This window comes from Pseudophryne corroboree, chromosome 4 (genome assembly GCF_028390025.1).
Source record: "Pseudophryne corroboree isolate aPseCor3 chromosome 4, aPseCor3.hap2, whole genome shotgun sequence".
NCBI lineage: Eukaryota > Metazoa > Chordata > Amphibia > Anura > Myobatrachidae > Pseudophryne > Pseudophryne corroboree.
In genome coordinates this window covers 421,752,585-421,770,891 of record NC_086447.1, presented here as the reverse complement: position 1 = coordinate 421,770,891, position 18,307 = coordinate 421,752,585, and the positions used below count along the sequence as shown (strand labels likewise).

Genomic DNA, 18,307 nt, shown 5'->3' with positions numbered 1-18,307 from the left:
ACTCAAATTGTGAAAATACAAATGAATGTTCCCAAAGACATAAAGTCTATTTACTATAGACTGTAGGACGCCGATAATCCCATTTTAGATTAGTGCCTAGGTAAAATGAGCGAGTCCCTGCACTCCACAGTCTCCACCAATTTAACGCTGCAAAAACATCTGATTGACACATCCGGTCCTTTCAGTGAAAACCATGCAGGGCACTGATTTTCTGATGTGTGACTAATAAAATAGGTCATACAGACATTGAGGGTTAAAGTTAGACTTCTCTCCTGCTACTATTAGAATACAGTTCTCACTACTGTCATACTGGATGATGGAAATTGCAATTTAATGAGGAAGAAAAGCTTGTTTTCTTCCACCAATAAATGCTCATGTCATAGGTTTTATGAATAGTAGACCAAACCAGAACTTTGTGCAGAATAATAATACAAAGTAATCATTAAACATACACTGGCCAGATACCCCAGTGTGTGGCACCAATCACAACCCAAGGCTAAATACTAATACGATCAATATTGACTGGATCGTTAATGGACAAGTAGGAAAACACAAGAAATGGATGGATGCAGCCTCTGGCTGCTTGGCCTGATTGCTGAATGGCCTAATCACATGGATCTTCCAGTGTGTCTACAAAATGTTTTTTCAGCTATGCATTTTTTGTCATGTTAAATTAACCATTAACATTGTTACAATTAGATCATATTTTCTTTACTAAAAACAAAAATGTTAAACACTCTTTATCAATTGTATAAAGAACACTCTCTATTATCCCAGTTCAAGATCCTAGGTAATTGTGTTAACGTAATAAGCAACATATGGGGAATTCAATTAGCCATGTAAATTAGTGTGGCTAATTAATCCCCGGAGGATTATTCAATTAGCCTCGAGAGTCGGCAGTATCAGGGATTTTTTTTCACCTGCCCAGAAGCAGGAGGAAAAAAAATAACTGACCGAAAACACATGGATCCGTGAATTTATCCTGTTTTTTTTTTTTTATGCAATCACTGCTCAACTGTTGCAAAAAAAAAAGAAAAAGGGACACAATTGAATTGCCCAATAACACCATTAGGCAATAAATCACGGTAAAGTCACATGTGTTCGCGTGAAAATTGTACTTACTAATTGAATTTCACCCATACAAAACTTACTGTTTCATAGCACACAGCTCCTGCGAAATGTCGTATGATGAAGCCTTCGTCATCTCGTATATTTCGGTGAACAGTTAGTTTAGATTTTCTGGGGATCTGAAAATAAACAAAAATGGAATAAACTGCAATGTACCTCCTTATCTCATCATTCTGTACACATCACACAGACTACATTCCTCTACAATTCACAACAATAAAACGCAAGTCATTGGTGATATCAACTGTAGTGTTCAGCAAGACAGCAATGTATCAGACTGGGCATCAATGGCAGCTTTATGGGCAAGTTATATGTGCTTCTTGCAGAGGTGGAGGATAGTGTAATCTATGTCCTGCTTACGAGTAAAGATTTGAAAATCACAAATTTCTCTTGAATGCGCTTTCAGTTCAGTGTGAATATCATAACATTATACGTCATATAGATGAAACTCATACACCTAGCCTCAATACGCCATGTGGTGAGAGACAATGGCGTAAGCGGTGGTGTAGTGCCTTTTTTGTTCAAATGTCTCAGTAGCAATGGGATGCAACCAAACTGTTTCATGAGACTGCAGTGATGAATTTGATATGTGTGACCGAGTCTGAATCTGTGTACGAAGCACAAGGGAAGAGCAAAAAAAGCCATGACTGCTGCACCGTAGCAATTTCTATACAGATTCAGACACATTGCCACACAGATAAACAAGTGTCACATGTCAAACAAATCAGCGTAGCCTCATCAAGCGGTTCGGCCACACTGCATTGTGATAAAGATGCTCAGCCGAGTCGCACTGGATCTGGTGCGAGGAGACAGGATGGGTGGAGCAACTGCAGCAATAGTGTATGAGGACATAATTGTGTATACTCAAATAAATGGGTGACATGTTATACATATACACATATATATATATATATATATATATAAGCTCTGCTCACCATGGTGGATGATACAGCATGATACATTTCTAAGAGCCTGACGGGTGCATAAAAGAAAAGCTATACACAGCAGTTCACACAAAGAACAGGAAGTGGAACACTTTTTAAGGACAAACTACAGACAAATAAATGATCAAATAACTAAGCCAATTCAGCTCTCCCACGCATAAAACCTTTCATTACTTAAGAGCACAGCTTGTCTTTTCATATACAAAAAAAGGAGATTTATGGTAGACTTACCATGGTTAAATCTCTTTCTGCGAGGTACACTGGATTCCACAGGGAATAACATTGGGGTATAGAGTTGGATCTTGATCCAAGGCACCAACAGGCTTAAAGCTTTGACTGTTCCCAGGATGCACTGTACCGCCTCCTCTATAGCCCTGCCTCCAGGCACTGGAGTTCAGTTTCGTTAACCAGTCCAATGCAGTAGCAGGTACAACAGATGTTAGATGGTAGATGTTAGCCATATAGAACCACATTCTCATGACAGAAGAGGGTACCAGCGGCTACTGCCATACAAACCCAAAGAAGCTAAGTGCGTCACGGTGGGCGCCCTGTGGAATCCAGTGTACCTCGCAGAAAGAGATTTAACCATGGTAAGTTTACCATAAATCTCCTTTTCTGCAGCGGGGTACACTGGGATTCCACAGGGAATAACATCGGTGATGTCCTAAAGCAGTTCCTCATGGGAGGGGACGCACTGTAGCGGGCACAAGAACCCTGCGTCCAAAGGAAGCATCCTGGGAGGCGGAAGTATCAAAGGCATAGAACCTGATGAACGTGTTCACTGAGGACCACATAGCCGCCTTGCACAATTGCTCTGCGGACCTTCCAACATATCGAGTAGAATGGGCTTTGATAGCAGCAGGAGCTGGGAGCCCAGCCTGTGCATAGGCTTGTGCAATCACCTTTCTAATCCATCTGGCCAAGTTCTGCTTATTTGCAGGCTAGCCACGTTTGTGAAAACCAAATAATACAAAAAGGGAATCAGACCTCCTGATGGAGGCAGTCTTTTCCACATAAACATGGAGAGCCCCGTATCACATACAAAGATTTTTCTATGGAGGACAGACCAGAAGAGGTGAAGGCCGGAACCACAATCTCCTGGTTAAGGTGAAAAGATGACACCTCCTTATGCAAATAACCAGGGCGAGTTCGAAGAACAGTCCAGTCCCGATGAAAAATCAGAAAGAATGGACGACAGGATAAAGCGCCCAAGTCCGACACCCTCCTAGCAGAGGCAATAGCCAACAGAAAAACAACCTTGAGCATAAGGCACAGGCTCAAGAGGTTCAAATGAAGACTCTTGCAGGGCATTTAATACAACAGACAGATCCCATGGAGCCACAGGAGGGACATAGGGAGGCTGAATCCGTAGAACACAGAGTGAAAGTGTGAACGTCAGGAAGAAACACAATTTTCCTCTGAAACCACACTGACAGGGCAGATATATGAACCTTGAGGGAGGCCAGACGAAGGCCCAAGTTGAGTCCTTGCTGGAGAAAAGCCAAAAGTCTTGAAGTTTTGAAAGTATACGCATCATAATTCTTAACAGCACACCAAGTGAAGTAAGAATTCCAGACCCTGTAATAAATCTGAGCCAAAGCTGGTTTACGGGCTTCAACATTGTTTGAATGACCGCCTCAGGGAATACTTTCGCTCTCAGGAGTGATGCTCCAAGAGCCCCGCCGTCAAAGGCAGTCTGGTCAGGTCCGGGCAGACACAAGGGCCCTGAATGAGGAGGTCTGGGCATTGAGGAAGTAGAAGAGTACGCTCTATAAAGAGACCCCACAGGTCAGAGAACCAATGACGCCTGGGCCACGCTGGAGCAACTAGAAGTAGTACTCCTTTCATGAACTTCCGTATTACCCTGGGCAGGAGTGACACTGGAGGGAACACATATGGCAGCCAAAAGTTCCAGGGAATTGCTAGTGCGTCCACGAACGCCGCTTGAGGATCCCTTGTACTTGCTCCGAAGACCAGTACCTTGTGATTGTGTCGAGAAGCCATCAGGTCTACATCTGGGAGGCCCCACTTGTCCACTAGGAGTTCAAAGACTTTGGGATGTAGACTCCACTCTCCGGCGTGCACGTCCTGATGATTGAGGAAGTCCGCTTCCCAGTTGAGGACCCCTGGAATGAAAACTGCCGATATGGCTGGTAGATGGCGTTCCGCCCATTGGAAACATTTTAACACTTCCATCATTGCCATGAAACTTCGAGTGCCGCCTTGATGATTTATGTACGCCACCGTGGTGGCGTTGTCTGATTGTACTTGAACAGGCCTGTTCTGTACCAACGCATTGAACACTGCCCGCATTTCCAGAATGTTTATCGGTAGGAAAGATTCCTCCTTGGTCTACCAACCCTGGAGAGAGTGTTGCCCCAACACCGCACCCCAACCCCGCAGACTGGCGTCCATTGTTAGGAGGACCCAGTTGGAGATCCAGAAGGGACAGCCCCTGCTCAACTGTTGGTCCTGTAGCCACCAGCTCAGTGACAGATGAACCTCCGGAGTCAAGGAGATAATTTGAGACCTGATCCGATGGGGCAGGCCGTTCCACTTGGAAAGGATTAATCGTTGCAGAGGGCAGGACTGAAATTGAGCGAACTCTACCATATCAAATGCCAACACCATGAGGCCTAGTACTTGCATCGCCAAGTGTATTGACACTCTCTGGTGAGAGAGGAAGTATCTGATCCTGTCCTGAAGTTACCAGGACTTTCTCTGTAGACAAGAACAATCGTTGGTTGTGTATGTCCAGCAATGCCCCCAGGTGCACCAAGCTCTGAGCAGGAACCAGCGAATACTTCTTCCAGTTGATGAGCCACCAGTGGGCTTGTAGGAATTGGACAGTCAGTTCTAGATGACTGAGGAGAACCTCTGGGGAGTTCACCAGGATCAGCAAGTAGTCCAGATACAGCATGATCCTGACGGCGAAGAGCAGTCATGACCTTGGTGAAGATCCGAGGAGCCGTGGTCAGTCCAAAAGGCAAGGCCTGGAATTGATAATGTAGGTTGCCAATAGCAAACCGCAGATATTTCTGATGCGACATGGCAAAAGGTATGTGCAGGCGAGCATCCTGTATGTCCAGGGATACCATATAGTCCTTGGGCTCCATAGCTAGTACAATAGAGCGCACAGTTTCCATACGGAATTTGGATACCCTCACAAATTTGTTCAAAGATTTGAGGTTAAGTATAGGCCAGGAGGACCCATTTGGTGTCATGACTAGAAACAGGGTCGAATAGTAACCCCTGCCTCTTTGAGACAGAAGTACAGGCACAATCACTCCAGTAACTAGGAGAGATTGTACAACCAAGTGTAGAGATTGTGCTTTCAGCGGATCCGAAGGGATAACCGTCAAGCAGTACCGTTGAGGGGGGCGTCTCTTGAAATAGACTGTGTACCCGTGAGAGACAACTTCCTGCACCCAGGCATCTGAAGTGGTCCTTTACCAGGCCTGGGCAAACTGCAGAAGTCAGCCTCCCACCCTGTAGTCCACCAGGGGGAGGACCACCCCATCATGCTGCAGGCATGTCCTGTTTAGAAGCAGGCTGACAGGCGGCCCAAGATTGCTTAGACTTGGGCTTGGTGATTTTGGAAGTACGAGCCTGTCTCAGATACGCCTGACCCTTTGCTTTACCTGGGAGGTCGAAAGGAATGAAAAGTGGTACTCTTAGCCTTCGGAGCAGAAGGATTAGTACTTGGAAGAAATGCAGTCTTGGCTGTTGCCAAGTCAGTCACAATCTTGTTCAGATCCTCCCCAAATAGTAAGTCCCCATTAAAAGGGAGCACCTCCAAGATTTTTGTGGAGTCCAGGTCCACTTTCCAGAACCTTAACCACAAAATCCGGCGAGCCAGGATAGACGTAGTAGACGCCTTGGCTGCCATTACACCGGCATCAGATGCCGCCTCCTGAATATAGTTAGAGGTTGTGGTAAAATTCGACAGATATTGTCTGGCAGTGTCACAAAAATGTAGAGGTAGCTCATCCTCAATTGCCTGAACCCATGCTTCAATTGCTTTTGCAGCCCAAGAGGCTGCCATAGTGGGTCCATGTACAGCACCGGTAACTGTGTAGAGAGACTTCAGGCATCCCTCCACATGCTTATCCGTCGGCCTTCAGTGAAGTGACAGTGGTGACAGGCAGAGTAGAAGACACCACTAGATGGGCGACATGAGAGTCCACCGGTGGTGGAGTTTCCCACTTGTTACTCAACTCCGCAGGGATAGGATGACGAGCCAACATTCTTTTAGATAGGGAAAATGTCTTTCCTGGATGACGACCAGGCTTCCTGGCATATGTCAATTAAGAGGTTAAAATGAGGTAAAACTACTTTAGCAACCTCCTGAAGTTTAAAAACTTATCAGGTTTCTTAGACGTAGCAGGAGGTTCAATCTCATCATCAATCCGGAGAATCAGCTTGATAGCCTCCACTAGTTCAGGAACATCAACCGGAGTTGTAGATTCCTCATCAGAAACAACTGTATCAGTATCTGAAAGATCAGTATAATCCCTATCCTCAACGGAAGAATCATCCGAAATATTAGTGAATTGTGAGGAAGAAATGGCCCGCTTAGAGGACCCTTTGGTCCCAGTATAGTGAGAGTTAGGTTTGTGTTTACCCAAGGACTGATTTAATTGCTGTAACTAGGTTGACAGAATATCCGCCCATGGCGGATTAACTACAAGGACAATATGTGGCTGTAATGGCACAGGAGGTCCCACAGGGGACATAAGTCGTGTTACAAGCTTAGTCAGCATATTTGAAAATGGAGCCCAAGGTGGATCCTGATTTGCCCCAAGAGCTGCGGGCAGACTGTAAGGTGCAGAGCACCCAGTACCTGAACTCACAGCTGAAATCCTTTCCTCAGGTAAATCCGTGGCGCCAGCACTGCATGATGCAGGAGCGTCTGCGGATTTCCTGCCTTGTGTAGCAGACATTACTGGGAATGTAGTCTTAGGGCATAACAATACGTACAATATAGCCAGACAAAACACAATACCTGACAAAAAACCCCTGTGTTATGTGACCTGCAAATGCAGAGCACAAAACAGAGGATTTAAGCGGTATGAGGTGACAAACTCACAGTGAAGAATACAAAACAGTATATCCTGTGGAACACTATATGGTATATGAGGCCCTGATGCACTTATCCCCCCAGGGTACAGAATATAGTGATAGCAATATGTGTGATACACAGAATAGAAACCGCACACTCACAGGTACAATGCAGAAATTATTACATATAACCAATAAAACTGTGCTGGACTAGTAATACTACATATAGAGATGTATGTATACAGACATAACAATGCACAGTAAACACTGGACGTATATCACAGAATACTTGTACTAAATATTCATATAGTAGTGCATACTTAATACTGTATCAAGTTTCAAGCAGAGTAGCACCTCATTACTTAATGGTGTGCAAACTAGGGCCCCCCTCCTTCCTCTGTAAAGCCGCCTGCTTCATCAGCACTGTGCATTTACAGGGGTGGTCTTCAGTATGCCGAATGTCGTGATCCCGGCGCACAGTATACCGGCGCCGGAATCCCGACACCCGGCATACCGAAAGCTATTCTCCCTCGTGGGGGTCCACGACCCCCCTGGAGGGAGAATAGTGTGATAGCGCGCCACCGTGCCCGCAGCGTGGCGAGCGCAGCAAGCCCGCAAGGGGCTCCTTTGTGCTCACCACGCTGTCGGTATGCCAGCAGTCGGGCTCCCGGCGCCGGTATGCTGGTCGCCGGGAGCCCGAGCACCGGCATACCGTACTACACCCCATTTAAAGGACACTTAAGTATTTCCCCCTTGTATACTGGCCCTAGTTTGCACACCATATTTAAGTAATGAGGTGCTACTCTGCTTGAGACTTGATACAGTATACAAGGGGGAAAAAGGTTACAGGTGCACTATCTCACACTAGGTTGTCTGGCTGGGTGGCTCTGGGGTGTCCTGCCCCCTGGACCCGAACCCCTATATTTAGTGTTAGGGACTTACCCAATGAGAGGCTGCCTTGGCGTGGTGAGTAAGCTCATAGCCCTGGCCAGGATTATGCTAAATGCCATTGGTTATTACAGGTTGAGCTAGTGTGAGATAGTGCACCTGCAACCTTTTTCCCCCTTGTAGGCTTTACAGAGGAGACAGTGCCCAGCAATCCCAGGATCAGCGCAGCTATGTGAAATGGTGCCCAAACGCTGACAGGGAGTGAGGGAGAGAGAGAAATGCAGCTCCAGGGCGGGAACACCTGCTGTAGATGGCGCCTGGAGCTGGGGGAGGGGCTACAGGTCAGCGCCTTATCACCTCTGCTGGAATTCACCACCGGGTACTATGAAGCGTATAACAAACAGATTTTTGTAAATCCGACCTGTGCTCCCTGCCCTGGTGGATATAGTGGGGTCCCTGCATGGCCACAGTGTCGGCGTCAGCGGCGCGGTTTGTCTCCTGGGACCGCGACTGGATCGTGAATTACCGGCGGGTCCCACCTGGGGAACCCTATTACCTCCTCACTGAAGTGCGGTCACGCGATCCAGGAGAGCAGCAGCGGTGATGTGTGCCTGATGACCAGAGCGCCTCCGCTGTAAGTACCCGGGATCCAGGCTGCCGAGGGAGGTGATGCAGCAGCAGCACAGAATGTCAACATGACATACACTGCAACTAGTGCTTGTGCTGCGGCCCTTGAAGTCTTCTAAAAAATACCTCTTTTCAGGACTGCCTAGCGCAGCCCCCCCTGCTAGTGACCTGCACTGCAGGCACCAACTTACAAACTGAGCTCCAGTGCCTGGAGGCGGGGAATCCTGGGAACAATGAAAACTTTAGCCTGTTGGTGCCTCGGATCAAGATCCAACTCTACACCCCGATGTTATTCCCTGATTCCCTGTGGAATCCAGTGTACCTCACAGAAAGAGATTTAACCATGGTAAGTCTAGCATAAATCTCCTTTTTTTATATGAAAAGACAAGCTGTGCTCTTAAGTAATGAAAAGTTTTATGCGTGGGAGAGCTGAATTGGCTTTGGGTATTTGATCATTTATTTGTCTGTAGCTTGTCCTTAAAGTGTTCCACTTCCTGTGCTTTGTGTGAACTGCTGTGTATAGCTTTTCTTTTATGCACCCATCAGGCTCTTAGAAACGCATCATGCTTTATCATCCACTATGGTGAGCAGAGCTTGCTGATAGATAGATAGATAGATAGATAGATAGATAGATAGATAGATGTATAACATGTCACCCATTATTTGAGTATACACAATTATGTCCTCATACACTATTGCTGCAGTTGCGCCACCCATCCTGTCTCCTCGCACCAGATCCAGTGCGACTCAGCTGAGCATCTTTATCGCAATGCAATGTGGCCTAACCGCTTGACGAGGCTACACTGATTTGACATGTGACACTTGTTTATCTGTGCGGGAATGTGTCTGAATCTGTATAGGAATTGCTACGGTGCAGCAGTCATGGCTTTTTTTTTTTTGCACTTCCCTTGTGCTTCGTATACAGATTCAGACTCGGTTGCACATATCAAATTCATCACTGCAGCCTCATGAAACAGTTTGATTGCATCCCTGTGGAATCCCAGAGTACCTTGCTGCAGAAAAGGAATTTGAAGAAAAATGTTTATTTGTCCTAGCAGTGTTCCCTAGAGCTACAGTAAATATCACAGATTAAATTTAGATTTAAAAGATGGTTAATTAATATACAATATGTATTTATTCAAAGTGTTACTATTTATAGTAATTGGCTTTATTCTAGTATAGCAGAGTCCACCTAAAATGAAAACAACATAAACAATAAAAAAAAACAAAGTAAGAGTGACAGCTGATTCCAAGGTTAGCAAACTCACAGGTTTTAAATGTGGGTAATGATGAAATAAAATGAGATAAAATGCCAAACATGCATCATTATTGACAAATAGGCCCACAGTCTGATCTGTCTGTGAGTGATGAATGTCAAACGTGTGGCTAGATTGGAAGCAGATGCTGTCACTCGGAACCTTTGCATGTCAGAAAACTCCTAAGGTCAGCAACAGTAGTGTCAAAGGAAAGAATTTCATGGATTTTATTTTTCTTTCCCCTTTGAAAGGTGTGACTCCTCAGGCTGATGTCTCATGTCACAAGCCTGTGAAACATCAACATCCACCAGTAGCTGTTACAAACTTTTTCAGACTTTTACATTACATATTATATATAAAACACACAACTGTTATTGGTTTCATGAGGTGAATGGCAGTGCCAGGGTTAATGCACATTACAAAGGTGCTTGGATCAGCAGGGATCTATGCAATACTATATGAAAAGTAAGAGCTGCCATAAGCTGTGGTCAATTCTTGAAGCGGGCGAAAAAATGGTGACAAGCCATGGGGCTGGATGTTTTGATGGACGAACGCGGACATTTTTTTTTAAAGGGGCAATCACTTACAAGGCAAAACCATGCCTTGTAAGTGATTGTCCCTTAAAAAAAAAAAAAAAAGGTCAGAGTCTGACTGGCATCCTGCACGGCTGCCAAAAGTATAGTTAAGACACAGACATGTAGTATTATGCAGTATCACAGAATTCAGAGAGAGCTGTTCTGTGCATGAGGTGCTGATTAGGGAGGCAGTATTCGGTTGGAACAGGCACCACAGTTACTGTTATGCTGCAGTAAGTGAGACCGTAATACATACTGTATTGCTTGCAACAACACTTTAGAGACTAATGAGTGGGGCATATAGTACCTCATTCATAATTTGCTTCTGCAAGAGAGAGACTGTGGTACAAATTGACTGCATCATAACAGGGGCATATAGTACAGCATACAGTTACAATGCTCAGCATTCCTTGCCATAAGAGAGACTGTAATAATCACACATTGCCTGATGCAATTCATAAGAGACTTCAAGCTCTAAGTGAGGCATACAGATACCTTGATCAGAATTTGCAACTGGGAGAAAAAGTGTAATAAACAGTGGTTCGTAAACAATTTTGCAAGAGATCTGTCTGTGTTTTATAAATGACACTTGTATTGCAAACAAATAGGCTCTTGTAGCAAATTTATTAACTCATAATTCATTATTGGTTTTTGGTGGAACCAATATTTGCTGCAGTAACAGCTTTAAGTATGTTGGGTGGTTTCTACTCTATTTGTGAGTGATATTTGCCCATTATTTAACATGATGACAAATAACAATGCCGACAGCTGAATTTGGGGTTATTTAAGACGTCCACAGGAAACTGCATGGTTGAATTCACAATGTCGATATTATATTATTGTTGATGGGAATGTCGACATTTAACATGTCAACCTTCCTTTTAAGTTGACATTTAGACCGTGTCAACATTCTGAATGTCAGCATTTTATACTAGACCCCTTGTAACAAGTCAGCAAATACCTTTAAGATTGGAAATTTAAACAGCATGATGTATCTCATGGATAAGGCACGATGGTCCCTGTTTTGGATCATTGTCCCCTAATATCACAAACAAATCACTTACAGTGAGGCGAAAGTGGTTCTTGTGCTTTTCGTGAACCATGGATGTAAAGTGCCGATCACTTGGTTGGGGCAATCTGTTCTCCTCATCAACTATATCAAGGATACCAACTAATTTTGATTCAATCAGATCTGCAAAATGAAAATACATTTGCTTGTTACATTAAGGAAAAAAAGGCATATTTCACTGCAGCAAAGAAACAACTATTCCTTTGCAATACATTAAGAATGTAAGAATTCTACCAGCAGATAATGATCTCTGGAAAGTGAACTGCACATCTGTCTCAGGAACTGAGAGAGGAAATTAAAATCAAGGCAGAATTTTAACTATTCCAGACAGACACTAAATTCTTAAATTAGGAATAGGTGCCTTTCCCAAATGAAAACAGCATCATTAACTCAGAAGTGAGAAATGACTGAAAACAAAAACAATATACAGCATGTACTGTACAGCATATGTAAACGTAACACATATATAATAAAGAAGGATGGTAAACCGTTCATTTTCATAAGCTAACCATAGCATAGCAGGGTGTGGTATGCAAGGTACACCAAACTTAGGTAGACAGTGTCTAGGTCGACCACTTTTGGCCGACAGTAAGTAGGTCGACATGGTTTCTAGGTCGACAGGGACTCTAGGTCGACATGTACTAGTTCAACGGGGCAAACTGTCGACATGAGTTTTTGCACTATTTTTCGTTTTCTCCGTACAGTAACAGGGATCCCCAATTAGTGCACCCTGTTAGCTCGCCATGCTTCGGGCAAGGTTACCGTTCCCAATTGTAGTCCACGTGGATCGTAAAGTATGAAAAAGTTCAAAAATTTAAGAAAAAAGAGTGAAAAACTTATGTCGACCTTTTATCATGTCGACCTAAAACATGTCGATCTAGAGTCCCTGTCGACCTAGAAACCATGTTGAACTACTTACTGTCGACCCATAGTAGTCAACCTAGAGAGTGTCGACCTAAGTATTGTCGACCTAGAGACCGGATACCGCATAGCATATACAGTGACACAATGTATGTGTGCAAGGGAAGTACACTGACCTATACAGTCCTGGTTATCCACATAGTGCACTTCATTTACACCAAGCCCTTCCTTCTGGTAAAGTTCCTGTTCCTACATACAGAAAGGCACATAACATGAGTACAGAAACAAGACACATTGCAGATCTAAATAATAGTATGTAAAACTTTCCCACATTACATCACTCACATCTCATCTAATTTTTTTCGATATTATAAAGTATAATATTGGTGAATTTTGATTGCAAATCTAAGAGTCGCTTTTGGTATCGTAACAGGACAAGCAGCATGACAATCAAACATTTAAAAAAACAAATATTGATCAAATTATAATCCCTTTATGCAAATCTTTTATTTTTAAATTTGTGTATTGTATACAAGCTTATACGTGGAGGACATCATTTTAAAACAGCAAGTGTAGGCATCTGGATCCATCAACCTTGAAAACATGAACAGCATCACCATAGGTAAGAGTGCATAATCGTATAGTTTCCAAGGTGACATTTTTCCAGTCACTAGACAGTTTGTAGATTTAAATATTACAACACAATCCTGCGGGCATTCAATACAGACACTGAGCAAAACACAGCTTATGTATTTAATAAAGTGGAGAATAACCTCTCCACCGCTGAGCCACCATTAACAGCCGCAGAGGTACATGTCATACTATACTATTGACAAAATTAAATATCAAATCTGAAAGGCATTATTGCTAATAAGCAGGACAACTAAAGGACAACTGTCTAATACAGAAGCATCATCTGCTGTCAAATTAAATAATATAGGATAGCAATGACTGCAAGATGTGAATACTAAGAAAACACGTAGAAACAAAGAAAACTGTATATCAGGAGAAATAAAGGAATAACCATGACTTTAAATATACAGTACATGCTTGATACATATAATATGCATCGCGAGCTGCCCATATTGCTTATATAGTTGCCACTATTTATAGGAATCCTAACAGATTCTGGAGCCATTTTCCATATCAGAGACAATGCAGAAAAGAAACATTATCTAAAAATGTGTGTGGATTAAAAGATCAACAGTATATACATAGTCAACAGGTCGACACCAGATGGTTGATAGTGTCAAAAGCTCAACAGTTAAATGGTCAAAATGTACTTAGGTCGACAGACTCGTAAGGTCGACAAGCAAATGGACGACACAGAAAATGATTTTTTTTTTAGTTTATTTTAACCCTAACCATAAACCAAACCCTCCCCCTAGCGCCTAACCCTAACCTTCCCTTTCTGCAGCTTAACCCTAACACTAAGCCTTACCTCTAGAAGTTATGAAAAATCATGAAAAACAAAGTGTTGACCATTTATGTACTGACCATTTGCACGTCAACCTTTTGAACCTGAAGATCTGAGTCTATGGAGTATATGCAATTGCGGTCGAATTTCGGGTCATTTTCGACCAAAAAAAAAAATCGCCTATGCAATTCAGTGCTTTCCGACCAAAAAACGGACTTTCAAAATTCGACTTTTTGAAATTCGAATTTTTGCAAATTCGACTTTTCTGCAATGATACAAGTGCTGCAATTCGACCAAAGCATATTCAATTCAAGTTTGGAAATTCGACAGCAGGGCTTTTAGACAGCAAATTCGTCATTTTCAATCCGCCACACTTTGGAGGGTGAAAACAAATAAAAAAATTTTAAACATGTTTTTTTTGGTGTTTTTTTTTTTAAGAATAGCAGATCTATTTATATTAGAAGGGATTAGGTACTTTTTTTTTTTTTTTGGGAGGCATATTATTTATATATTTTTTAAAATATTATTATTATTTTTTTTTTTTTTTTGCTGGAACGGTAAAATCTAAAAAAAAAATGGCGTGGGGTCCCCCCTCCAAAGCATAACCAGCCTCGGGCTCATTGAGCTGGTCCTGGTTCTAAAAATGCGGGGGAAAAATTGACAGGGGATCCCCCGTATTTTTAAAACCAGCACCGGGCTCTGCGCCTGGTGCTGGTGCCAAAAATACGGGGGACAAAAAGAGTAGGGGTCCCCCGTATTTTTAACACCTGCATCGGGCTCCACTAGCTGGACAGATAATGCCACAGCCGGGGGTCACTTTTATGCCGTGCCCTGCGGCCGTGGCATTAAATATCCAACTAGTCACCCATGGCCGGGGTACCCTGGGGGAGTGGGGACCCCTTCAATCAAGGGGTCCCCCCCCCCAGCCACCCAAGGGCCAGGGGTGAAGCCCGAGGCTGTCCCCCCCCATCCAATGGGCTGCGGATGGGGGGGCTGATAGCCTTTTGTGATAATAAAAAGATATTGTTTTTTCCAGTAGTACTACAAGTCCCAGCAAGCCTCCCCCGCAAGCTGGTACTTGGAGAACCACAAGTACCAGCATGCGGGAGAAAAACGGGCCCGCTGGTACCTGTAGTACTACTGGGGAAAAAATACCCAAATAAAAACAGGACACACACACCGTCGACAGTAAAACTTTATTTCATACGTCGACACACACATACTTACCTATGTTCACACGCCGACATCGGTCCTCTTCTCCATGTAGAATCCACGGATACCTGAAAAGAAAAGTTCAATATACTCACCTCAGCCATGGTCCAGAGATACATCCACGTACTTGGCAAAAAAACAAACCGCAAATACCCGACCACCGGACTGAAAGGGGTCCCATGCTGACACATGGGACACCTTTCCACGAATGAGACCTGTCAGTGACAGCTGTCACAGACAGGTCTCTAAGCCAATCAGGAAGCGCAACTTCGTTGCGCTCACCTGATTGGCTGAGCGCTGTCTGTACTGTGACAGCGCATCGCACAGCTCCCTCCATTATATTCAACGGTGGGAACTTGGCGGCTAGCGGTAAGGTCACCCGCCGGTCAGCGGCTGACCCCACCGCTACCCGCAAAGTTCCCACCATTGAAAGTAATGGAGCGGCTTTGCGAGGCGCTGTCACAGTACAGACAGCGCTCAGCCAATCAGGTGAGCGCCACGGCAGTAGCGCTTCCTGATTGGCTGAAGGGACATCAGTGACAGGAGTCACGTGATGTCCCGGCATTCGGGGAAAGGGGTCTAATGTGAAAGCATTGGACCCCTTTCATTAGTCCGCTGGATCGGTGTTCGTTTTTTTTTTTTTTGCCAAGTACGTGGATTATCTCTCTGGACCTGGATGTACCTCTGGACGCTGGAAGGTGAGTATAATTTTTTTACAGGTACCTCGGATCGTCGGAGACCGTGGCAGTCGGCGTGTCAACATAGGTAAGTATGTGTGTGTCGGTAGTGTGTAATAAAGTTTTACTGTCAAGGTGTCTGTGTCCTGTTTTTATTTGGGTATTTTTTTCCCAGTAGTACTACAGGTACCAGTGGGCCCGTTTTACTCCCGCATGCTGGTACTTGTGGTTCTCCAAGTACCAGCTTGCGGGGGAGGCTTGCTGGGACTTGTAGTACTACTGGAAAAAACAATATCTTTTTATTATCACAAAAGGCTATCAGCCCTCCCATCCACAGCCCATTGGATGGGGGGGGGACAGCCTCGGGCTTCACCCCTGGCCCTTGGGTGGCTGGGGGGGGGGGACCCCTTGATTGAAGGGGTCCCCACTCCCCCAGGGTACCCCGGCCAGGGGTGACTAGTTGGATATTTGATGCCACGGCTGCAGGGCACGGCATAAAAGTGACCCCCGGCTGTGGCATTATCTGTCCAGCTAGTGGAGCCCGATGCTGGTGTTAAAAATACGGGGGACCCCTACTCTTTTTGTCCCCCGTATTTTTGGCACCAGCATCAGGCGCAGAGCCCGGTGCTGGTTTTAAAAATACGGGGGATCCCTGGCCAATTTTTCCCCGGATTTTTAGAACCAGGACCAGCTCGATGAGCCCGAGGCTGGTTATGCTTTGGAGGGGGGACCCCACGCCATTTTTTTTTTCCGGGTTTTTCCCGTTTTTTAAAATCGCGGTAAAATCCGCCAAATCGGCCGATTTTCGTCCGCGATTCTGGTGAATCCGTTTTTCATTGAATATGGTGAATTCCGGAAGCCACCTTCCGGAATTCACCTGGCGAATTTGGTCGAATTAAAAAACGGCGAAAATTGCCGCGAATTCGACCGCAATTGCATATACCCCTATGTCAATCATTTTACTGTCAACCATCCCATGTCAACCTATTGACCGTCTATCTATTTAAGTCTATCCATCCGGATACCACTAAAAATTGTTTTTATGACCATTCTTTCCGTATATTTAAAAACTTATTAGTTGTTACTTCATTAAATAAAGTATAGCCATATAGCACTTTCCTGGCAGTGGACTGGTTCACAGAAAAAAAGTCACTGAGCACTAACTTTACATGAATTTAGTGTTACCTTAAAATAAAAAAGCCACATATATGACAGTATTTAAGTACTCCAAAAACGTTTCTATGGCCAAACTAAGGAGAAACTTTTATCAATCATTAACATGTACTATACACAAAAAGAGAAACTGATAATTACTATAAATAGATATAATTAATTCAGGAAGAAAAATGCATTGAACTAGAAAATAGATTCGCCATGTACCATACTGTAGCAATAGTAAAACTGGAAAATGTAAAGACGAATGCTGTGTGTGTCAGAATCAACACTAATAATTAAACAAGCAACCACAAGTAAAAATTCAAAATATGTTCAAACGAAAAAATAAAATATAGCAGCCATTTTACTGAAATGAAAAGGATGTCGACAATTCACAATCTTTAATTAATCTTTTTATTATATATATATATATATATATATATATATATATATATATATACACACACACACACACACAGGTTGAGTATCCCATATCCAAATATTCCGAAATACGGAATATTTTGAGCGAGACTGAGATAGTGAAACCTTGGTTTTCTGATGGCTCATTGTACACAAACTTTGTTTAATACACAAAGTTATAAAAACTATTGTATTTAATGACCTTCAGGCTGTGTTTATAAGGTGTATATGAAACATAAATGAATTGTGTGAATGTACACAAACTTTGTTTAATGCACAAAGTTATAAAAAATATTGGCTAAAAGTACCTTCAGGCTGTGTGTATAAGGTGTATATGAGACATTAATGCATTCTGTGCTTAGAACTTGGGTGCCAACGCCATGATATCTCATTATGGTATGCAATTATTCCACAATACGGAAAAATCCGATATCCAAAATACTTCTGTTCCAAAGCATTTTGGATATGGGATACTCAACATATATATATATATATATATATATATATATATATATATACACACAAACAGAGAACCCAGCACTCACCAAAGTAAACTCACTTATCCTCAACAATTCAATAAATAAATGATGGGGGTTTAGTTGGTGGATTGGCCAATGCACGGAAGCCTGTATACCGATTCAAGGTACCCCACCTTCATACAGGTCCCACACTATCACAGAGTCTGTTGTATTTATTAGAGCGATGTGGTCATGGGCTACATGCACCCCGCCCTGTGAGTGGTAAGTACAGCTGTGTACCCCGCTTCTGTGGTGGAGAGTGCAGTGTTACATGCACCCCATCCTGTGAGTGGTAAGTGCATAGCTGAGCCCCGCTTCTGGTGCGGTGAGTGCTGTGGTTTTTACTCTGTGTGTATATATATATATATATATATATGAAACTAGTGAAGATAAGGGCGCCTATTTAGTGTTTCTTTAAAGAATTGATATGAAGTGAATCAAGTGATAATGTATGGACATCACTTATCTGGTATATACACTTTCTTCGGTCTCATGACCA

At 43.5% G+C, this 18,307-nt stretch overlaps 1 protein-coding gene across 9 annotated transcripts in view; it reads right to left on the bottom strand.

Moving 5' to 3' along the window:
• The window catches only part of MYO6 (myosin VI), a 449,562-nt gene that overhangs the window by 127,425 nt on the left and 303,830 nt on the right, over nt 1-18,307 (bottom strand). For all 9 annotated transcript variants that reach the window (XM_063916839.1, XM_063916841.1, XM_063916842.1 and 6 more), the window contains exons 15-17: nt 12,586-12,658; nt 11,544-11,671; nt 1,152-1,247 (exon numbers count right to left, since the gene is read on the bottom strand). In XM_063916839.1, the coding sequence (XP_063772909.1) occupies nt 1,152-1,247; nt 11,544-11,671; nt 12,586-12,658 (297 nt within the window). The remainder of the gene's footprint in view (nt 1-1,151; nt 1,248-11,543; nt 11,672-12,585; nt 12,659-18,307) is intronic.